Source organism: Hakea prostrata, chromosome 2 (assembly GCF_041222555.1).
Source record: "Hakea prostrata isolate BN-2017 chromosome 2, UWA_Hpros_2, whole genome shotgun sequence".
NCBI lineage: Eukaryota > Viridiplantae > Streptophyta > Magnoliopsida > Proteales > Proteaceae > Hakea > Hakea prostrata.
Genome location: NC_142601.1, coordinates 7,272,003 through 7,281,644, shown reverse-complemented (window position 1 = coordinate 7,281,644; position 9,642 = coordinate 7,272,003). Strand labels below are relative to the sequence as shown.

The 9,642-nt window shown below is 37.9% G+C and overlaps 1 protein-coding gene across 1 annotated transcript; it reads left to right on the top strand.

Annotated features, from left to right (window-relative positions):
- The first annotated feature begins 1,556 nt into the window (after positions 1 to 1,556).
- LOC149023539 (DHBP synthase RibB-like alpha/beta domain-containing protein) lies at positions 1,557 to 8,329 on the top strand. The gene is made up of 5 exons (XM_089144080.1): positions 1,557 to 1,644; positions 1,728 to 1,962; positions 3,466 to 3,641; positions 6,803 to 7,094; positions 7,770 to 8,329. The coding sequence occupies exons 1-5, from the start codon at positions 1,578 to 1,580 to the stop codon at positions 7,831 to 7,833; spliced, it is 834 nt and encodes a 277-aa protein (XP_089000206.1). The 5' UTR covers positions 1,557 to 1,577; the 3' UTR covers positions 7,834 to 8,329.
- Positions 8,330 to 9,642: the final 1,313 nt, after the last annotated feature.

Genomic DNA, 9,642 nt, shown 5'->3' with positions numbered 1-9,642 from the left:
GGTGAAATCCATGAACTCCACCATAAATCTAAAATTGATGAAATTTACAGAGAGTAACCCAACATAACTCTCTAAACTTTGATAGATTTGATGCCAACCAATCAAATGGTTAATTTTTGAACCATGAATTCATAGATTTGAAATCCCATTTCATTTCATATTTGTGACTCATGCAACCAAACAGGCCTTACAGCGTTACCTTTATGAAATTCAACAATAATTTCTTCATTCGAACTTATGGGATACAAACGGTAACTGGACTTCAATTACACAAGCCCCAACACGAGAAACGTATGCCTGTGATTGATTAAATCTTTAAAAATCACATCCTCGACTCAAGAATCCCTTTCTTTTAACTGATTCAAGTAAAAATCGTCCTGAAGAAATCAAAGCTGCCATTTTTGCAAGTAGTGATAACTAAACCGGGACAGCTACCGAAACCGCCGTTGTTTATCCGAGCAACCCCGAGCTGCTCGTGGTACAAGAATTCCTTGCGAATTTTAGATTCGGGAATGGAAGGTGAGAGCATTATGCTCCTTCTTTGGCGATAACTAGCGAATTTTAACCCTGAGGGGTGGCTCAGCTGGCAAAAAACCAACGCTTCCATATAGGAGGTCAGAGTTTGAATCCCCTCGGGGCTAGGGGCGAAGTCTCACCTATATTAATTATATAAAAAGCGCCATGAGGATGTAGTCATGGTGCGCGTAAGCTGGCCCGGATGAACCTCAAATCCAAAAAAACTAGCGAATTTTTTTGCTGACTTTCTTGCCAAAGGACCAACTGGGTTTAAGTGTATTTGGCAGCGTTGGGGTTCCCACCTTTGCTTATTGTATCTCCATCTTTGTTTTCTTCCAGGTTTTTGCACCTAGATTTGTTTTCTTACCGAATGAATTTCCATATTTGGTCAAAAACAAAAGTCATATTTGTTTAGTTGTTTTCTCTAGGGGGTAAGTGTAATTTGTGACTCTAGAAATGGTAATTGCTTGGGTCATGCACATTAATCGTCAGTCGAGAATTTCGGACCGTTAGATCCCAAATCTTGGTCGAGATTGAATCTCGACCATTGAATTTCAATGAGACAGTCCAAGATGTGTGGCTTGATGGTCCTATGCATTAAATGTGTAAGACCCAAACAAGACCCGAGAATCATCAAAATGCATGACATTGTAGTTCAAACTCTGTGGGTACCTTTATTCTTTTCCATAATTGTCTGCATTTGTATTTGATCAAATCGGAGCAAACCCAGCATCAGATACTAGGTGAGAATTTGGGATGAAACCCGAGGAATTGGAGCTTCCGAGCTTCAATTAAAGAGGATTAAAATGGAGTTCAGACCGTGGGTTTGAAGGAAAACTCTCTATTAGAAATAATCTCGAACACTTCATAGGCAACCGAGCGACATTTTCAGAGACCCTACCATGTAGTTGACATATTCTATAAAAATCAGACAAATGGGCGGTTGGGAAAGTAACACGTGCTAGGGTTTTTTGAAGGATTTTATTCTACATATTCCAAACACTTGGGGATAGATAGAATTTTTTCTGCGTGCCGTCAGAAATCTTCTTTTTCGACGACGGATGAACTTTCCCGCTAAAATTGCAGGAAGATTGCCCATTGGCTTTGTGCTTTGTCCATCCCTCAAAGGTGCGCTTTAGGAGAATTCGGTTCACAAAAATTTCGTGTGACTCTTCTGTTCTGAATTTCTTTTTCTCTTTTTCATTTTTCAGGTCCTGCCAAGTTGGGTTTTGTCAATTTACTGCATCGGAAGAAGAGTCTAGGAGGAAGTTTCTCTTATCAAATGGCTTGTGGTTTGAATAAGGGGGACTTGGACCTCGAAAGAAAGGCGGGGGTTGTTCTTCCAGCCAATGAAGCCAATGCAGAAGCGGCTATTGCTGCTATCAAATTTGGCAAAGTTATCGCCGTGCCAACCGATACCCTCTATGGGTTTGCTTGTGACGCCTGGTAAATTATTAGACATTTTGGTTTTATTCTTTTGTGGGTTTGAAAATTCCACTTCAACTTCTCGTGTTCGTTTTGTCAGTCCAAGAATTAGTTTGTTCAGGAGCTTTAGAGAACTAAAGGGGGTTTACTAATTTAGAGGGACACTGAAGTTATGTCTGGGATTTTGAAGCTGGAAAACATTCTAATTGAATGGCTAACAAATGTTGATTTCTTTGATGAGACAGATAGCATCAATTTTTGGTTTTGACAATTTCAAACTGAGTTATCAATCAGAATCTATAACCGTATGTTGGTGTAAACTAAGCTTTTCTTTTAGTGCTCACTCATAAAAAAAAAGCTTTACTTTTAAGATTAACGTTTTAGTTATAACTTTCAGTGCTATGTTAATCAGGAAAAGAATTCATTTGAGTGCCTCTGTTTGACAGTTTCATCCTTACTGCACCATGTAGGATGATTATGTGGCCAATGTGAGCATGAGATAGATAACACTTGGTCTGGATTAGCCAGGTTTCAAAAGGGTCAGAATTAGCCAGTTCTCAACTTTTGAAACCTAAATAAATCTTAGGTAAAAGAAGTCACAAAGAATAAGAAGAACTAGAATCATGGGAGCCCCCCCCCGCCACAGTTGGGGGGGGGGGGGGGGGCAGAGAGGTCAAGGATGGATAAAGGAGACAGCAGTTGCATATTTCCAAATCCCCAGAAAATGATTTCTAATCTAAGTTATTAAATCGTAGGGGCTGAACAGCCACACACTAAAAAAGGCCATACTCTGTAGACAAGGCTTGTTTGTTTGGGAGGGTGAAATGTATGCAGCCTTACCCCTATTTCCAAAGAGACTATTCCAGGACTTGAAACCACAACCATATATAAAGTACTAACTCATCCTGCTTGGTTCAAGAAAAATATAATAAACAAAACAAAACTATTAAGAAAACTGGAGAGAAGTCCTAACTAACCCATACAACTGAATGGAATCTCTTTCAACTGCTTGGTTTGGCAGATACATTAGGACACTCCAAAAACTAAACACTCCTCTAATCATTGGCTGACTGTCTTACCAACTTAATTAATAAATTAGAAGACTAAATTAAAGGGTTGAAACTTGTATTCTCTTCATCCTGCCCCACTATTACAATTAATAATTAAAGAAATGGACTCTCATTACTTGGGCTGAGGATAGAGGTTTCTGAAAAACCTGGAATCTTAAGCTCCAAAACTATTCCAAATGTGTTCCCTGAGTCTGGCTTCCAGGATTAAGCTTCCTGGATCCCACATGGTTGATTTTAGAACTCAAACTGAAGCATAGATTGGTCTGAAGGTTAACCATGAATATCCATTGGAGCTTTTCTGCATTAGTATCTCTATGGAGATTCAAGGAATTCCTGGACCATCTCTATCTTTGATATGCAGTTATTGGTCATTTGTGATGTCGGAATTGAAGCTAGTATTGCTGTCTTTGTCTGTTTATTCCACTTTAATATCATTTTAGTGGTGTTACTACAGTTCGACAGAAGCAGTTAACAGAATATATGAAATCAAAGGGCGTAAGCAGACAAGCCCGCTAGCAATTTCTGTTGGAGATGTACAAGACATAAGCCGTTTTGCTTCTATTGATCATTTGCCTCATAGTTTGCTTGATGAACTCCTTCCTGGACCAGTGACTGTTGTGCTAAGGCGAGGTCTGCAACTTGTAAGCTTATTTTCTTTTCAGAAGGAAACAGGAAATGTTTTATTATTGAGTTGGTTTTTGGTACCCTTCCCCTAGATTATGATAAGGAAATTTATTATTAAGTTGATAGTTGTTATCCTTCCTTTAAATGATGCATAGGAAAAAAGATGTTTGTTGCCTTTCTCTTAGATTAATGATGAGTGATGATACCAAAATGCACAGGACGTTGGCATGTATTCTAGGAATGTAAATGGATAGTAAAAAAATTACAGGTTTTATCTTGATTTCAATATATTTAAGTGGATATTTATCCAAGATAACTGACATCATACATGAATTCATTTATATCCCTGTCGGTTGTAGCAATTAAAAGGAGTTCATTTTGCTGAAACAAGCTACTGTGGAGTCTGTAGTATAGCTGGTGGATTCTAGGTGAGAATTATTTGGGTTCCTGGCTGGTAATTTTCCTATCTTTCTACCTATTCTTCTATCTATCCTGATATCATGGATTTGGGTCAGATCTATATAATTTACTCCCTGTGGTTGTGCTTTTCTTTTATATTTCTCAAGCTTTGCTACTATTTGCTTGTTCTACAATTCTCTCTTAGATTGAGTTAGCTTCAGTAATTTCATATTTCATTCCGTTGGTAGTTCTGTTCTTGATTTCTGATTTTGTTATTCGATTGCTGTAAATTCAATCTTGCTCTTACTTACAGCTATAGAGCTTTTCTAGACATTATAATCCAGTAGTCAGTTTCTCTTGTAACTTTTGTGGGTCTGCTTTGTTGTTAAACTTCCAATTGCTGAGATTACTCTGTTTCAAACTTTCCATGTTCCTCCCCTGATGCTTTTTTCCTGATTTTGTGTTATAGCTATTCTTTAGGAGATTAGAGTCTCATAATGTTGCCTCTGGTGTTGTAGCTGATGATCTATTTAAGTGCATCTGACTGGATCTCTACATTTGTGTTGGAGGCCTTTACTGTTTGCTGGGATAGGGTTGCAAATTTGCAGCAATGATTCCTTCGTCGAATTGCTAAACTTAATCTTGGATGGAGTCAATAGGGAATTTGAGGGCCTATCTGAAAGTGGTAGCATGATTTGGTTGTGTGATGTGACTGTAGATGGAGCTTATCAGGACCAATTGGCAAAGGGGTTTTTGAATCAGGGAATCAGGGTAGCTTTTACAATTGATAATGCAGCCAACAGGTGGAGTGGCTTATTTGGTTTATAGCAAGTCTTGTAGAAATGGAGTATGTTTCGGTGAGGACCATTTTCACCATGTGCAATGTTCCAGGGCCCCTTTCAGGGCCTAAACGCGCATGGAAGACCGTTTTCTATTTTGGCCATCACCTGGACAGGGATGGGTCTTGTTTAGAATTTCAAATCCCTCAAAATGATTGGTTGTAGGCCCCTAACTTTTTTTAGGTCCTCAGTTCCTTTTGGGGGTGTTTTTGGTCATTTTTCTCCTTGAAATAGGGTCTTTTTCACCTGTAACTATTTATAGTCTCTTAGTAGGGTTGAGAGGAGTAGAAAAACCAGCTAGGTTGTAATCTTCTTCTTCTTCTTCCTTGTAGTGAAACACCACATCTGCTCTGCCGTGGATGTAGCCTTTGGGTGAACCATGTAAAATCTTGTCTGAATGTTTTTGCTCTGTTTTTCGAAAAGATTAGAACAATGTTTTTGAGTCAATGAAGGTTGCAGATTTTGAAATATGGAGATTCACATTGTACTAGACTTGTTAGATGCCTCTGTCTGGGTCTTAAGGTGAAGAAGAAGCTGTCTGATTAGGGAACAAGGTTAAAGACAAAATGATGGAAATAGAAGTAAAAAAATTCTTGTTGCTGCTTAATTGACAGTGAAAGAGCTAGCTGAAAAAATAGGAAGAAAAAAGGAGAATGAGGAGCAGCATTTCTTAATTTGTATACAAGCAGAGGAGTTAAATTGCACTGCTGCTTCAACTTGCATTCGGACTTTAGAGAAGCCCTACTATTTCAATCTGTCTCAAGAGGCTTCACTTGTAGTGTATTACTTTGTTTTTGTGGTTCTGTTGTTCCTGCTTTTGCACCTACCTCCCATAGTTCCATAATTTAGTAATTGCTTTACCCATTCTTTTTTGAACATTTATGACCCTCAGAAAGGCAAAAGTCAACCTTGAAACGGGGAAGAACTAGCTGGAGATCGATTGCAGCCACGATCAACACAATAAGGATGTACAAATTGAATTACTACTGAAACTCTTTCTTTCTGTTCATATATGAAGAACATGAAACCAGATTAGAAGGGGATAGGGATGGTAAGCTATCTCAGCCTTGGGCCTCTCACGTACAGTTATCTTAGCTGTTGAAACAAGTCTTTCTCAGACCAAATACTTGCAAGCAAGCAATAAAAATTTCATTAACCAAGTCTCCATTCAAGTACAACTGTGGGGCCAACTTATAGCTTGGGCTAAGCTTCAGATAAAGTCTGTAAAATAGAGACTTAACAGAGTAGATGCTTCTTATAACCTATTTACGTAATATCATAATAGAACTTCTCAAAACAAAACATTACCAAATTGAAATTAGGAAGTACCTAAGATTCCATTGCACTGAATAAAATATACTTTCTAAAAGTGGGGAAAAGAAGATTTACCCAGTGAGAGGTCTGTTGTTTTTAGCAGGCTATGGAGGGTCAGTTGCAACTTTACTCCTGTTTCAAGAGAGGTTGTTTCCAGGACTTGAACCTGTCACTAGGCATTAAGCAGTTGAGCATTTGAAACACGAGATCTTCGAAACTAAGGCAGCATTAGGATTGAATCTTTCTCCAATTGATGGGCCCACAAGATCTAAAAAGGCAAAGCTTGGCTGTAAGACCATCCATGTGAACAGCATCCTTGAACAGTGTTTTGGTTGTTTTTCTTGATGTTTTGATCTGCATGACTGACAGAATGTTATCGTAATAACCGCCTGATTTTTCATTGCTTAGAACAGTTGTAGTGTTATAAAATACCTCATCCATATTGCATTGTAAGAAGCAGAGGCCATGAACACAGTTTCCTTGGGGGCCCATGCAGTTTTTTTTTTTTTGGGGGGGGGGGGGGATTTATGGTTTAAGTGTCTAAATGTTCTGTATTCTCTGATTATTGTTTGGATTGGGTGATTCTATTCTATTTGTTTTCAATTTTCTTTTCAGGCAGTTCAAGTATTCTTGAGAAGACCTTGAATCCAGGATTGGATAGTATCGGTGTCAGGGTGCCAGACTCCAACTTTATTCGGTTCATCGCCCGTGGTTCTGGAAGTGCACTGGCACTCACAAGTGCAAACCGAAGTGGACAGCCCAGCAGTGTGTGTATTAAAGATTTTGAGGACCTTTGGGAGCACTGTGCCTATGTTTTTGATGGGGGTCTGCTTCCTGCAGGACGCTCTGGATCAACAGTTGTGGATCTCACTGTCACAGGGAAGTACAAGATCCTTAGACCTGGGAGGTAAAGTCTTGGAGTCCCTTGTTTCCAATAAGTTATCATCTGTGATAAAATCATAAAATAATAAGGTTTAAAACCTCAAAGTGGGAGGTGGTTCTTGATGATGTCTGTGTTCATATGGACTTGGAGTTTATTTGGATAATATATCATTCTAATTTTGCCATGATATCTTTCTCTGGATGGTTATATTATGGGATAATTCCTCTTGGAATTTCCATCTCACAGTCAATTCTATTTGGTATGGTCTATTTGAAGTACGAGGTAGTCAATATCTCTTCAGTCCTTTTGAGAGCACTGAAAAGTGTCTTAGCCTTGACTTAGTGGTGCATTTTTGTCTGTCTCTACTGATCTTCTGGATCTTATGCACAATGAAGGAATTATTATTTACTTAGCCATAGCTTTTTTCTTGGACTTGGATGGGTTGCCCAAGGACTTTGGCATCTTGGTTTGACTTCTGAGCAGCTCTAACCTATCCATCTGAAGAACTAACTTGGATGGACTATGGGTTCTTAATTGTTAATTCTACTTTGTACATACCATTCCACTATTCTTTCTTGTTTATAACTGCAGCAAATTAACAAATTTTACTGAACTGTTGCAAATTGCAATGGATAGGACAGCCATTGTTTTTGTATGCCAGTGACTAGATAATTATAAAGGTTTACATTTATTTTGCAGTGCCATGGAAGAGACTCTGGCTATTCTCAAGAGATATTCCATTGAAGAAGCAAAAACAACTTGAAAGAGGTCACTCTGGTATAGCAGTCAACTTTATTTCTCACTGAAGATATAGAGGCAGAGATATTTACCAACAATGGGAGTTGGCGGACATGTTTCACTGAAGATTTTCCCTCTTCTTTAGTGTTACTGGAACAAGCAGCTTTGAACTGGTTGTATCTCAATGGTGTACCATGCAAATGGACTGATCTCCATGTATGAAACAGTAACTTGTTAGCACCAGAAGAAAGCGAAAAAAATTTTTGGTGGGGTTTGGAGAATCATGTATGGCATGAATTCTTCAACCATCACTCTAATTTATTCTGATGACTAACCAGTCAGTAAACTTCTTGGTGACGTGAATTTGGTGAATCAAATCAATAGTTATATGTATGCCCTAGTTATATTGTGTGCATTAGTACACCAATTTTAATTTGTGATAAACAGGTAATTCATTGTTGATTTGTATGATCAGATAATTTTGATGCCAGATGATACTCTTCAATTGTTGAAGAAAATTTTGGTCCTCCCCATAGCTATATAAATACAGGTAGGCTATTTATTTGTCTTTTTTCTTTTATGGGTCTGGACCTGAACTTGCTAATCCAGTGTTTTAATCCAATTTAGCTGCAAGATCTTACGAAGTGTATGCTTCTAAATTCTTTTTTTTTTTTTTTTCTCTATTCTATTCTATTCTATCATCATTGTAACAAGTATATAGATTTTACCGATTATTATTGTCATTATCATTGTTGTTTTCTTATCTTTATTTCCATATGAACTCTTGATTAAGCTTCCACTACTGGAATACTAGATGCTTTTATACTATCTCATTTACATTTGAGACTGTGATCTATCCAAAATTTCCAACTTTTAACTCTCCTACTTCTTGTCTTTTCAACAATAAAACTTTGAACTGATCTATGCAGTAAGTAAATCAAGTATGTTTTGATTAACATGAGAAATTCATAAAATCTGAATTATATAATTTGTGGAGAGGTTTATCTTATTTATTTGAGTCACCATCTTCATCATTGCTGCAGTCAAGTCCTCACCAGTTCTTTTACAATTTTGGTAATATTCTACATTTGCATATGCTGTTGATTCCTTTCCTTCTAGGTCTAGTTCTTTTGAGCTTCTCCATTAATCTCTATGTCTTTGGTCTAGTATTCATATGCTTCTGTCTAGTTTCTCTGCTGATCTCTGTTTCACACCATTCCATCTTATGCAACTGTTAGGTTAATACAGAGGCACAAGAAACTCTGCAACTGAGAACCAAACCACTAGTCCCTCCACCCTTGAGATTATCTTGACATCGAAGGCAATGGGTAATCACAGGAATTTCAAAGTTGGCACAAACGCAATTCCATAAGCACCATTAATCATGTGGCTACACCGCATGAACCAAATACCACCTCAAATCCCATCTCAAGTCTCTCCCAGAAACAAATTTCAGAAGCATACAGAGATGGGAACCTCAAATCTCACGAACCCAAAGTAAAATCAAGAGAAAAATTAATGAGACACGTTTGAGAGATTTTCTTTTCCAAGGAATTTGCCTGAACCTTAGCCCACATTTTCACAATTTGTTGGTCTCTTAAGGGAGATTCAGATTAGTTCAATTTTTAAAGTGACATCTGAATTGTACTATATGAGAGGTTGAGACAGAGCCTCTGATGCCCCCCCCTTTTTTTTTTTCTTTCACATTTCAAATTCTTCTCCTGAAGGTGGTCTCCAATCTGTTTTACACGTTCTTGCAAATTTGTTCTTTTGAGGTTTCTTGTGCCAGTTTGTTCTGATTTACCAATCTGTTTTCTGATGTTCTTGTACTCTC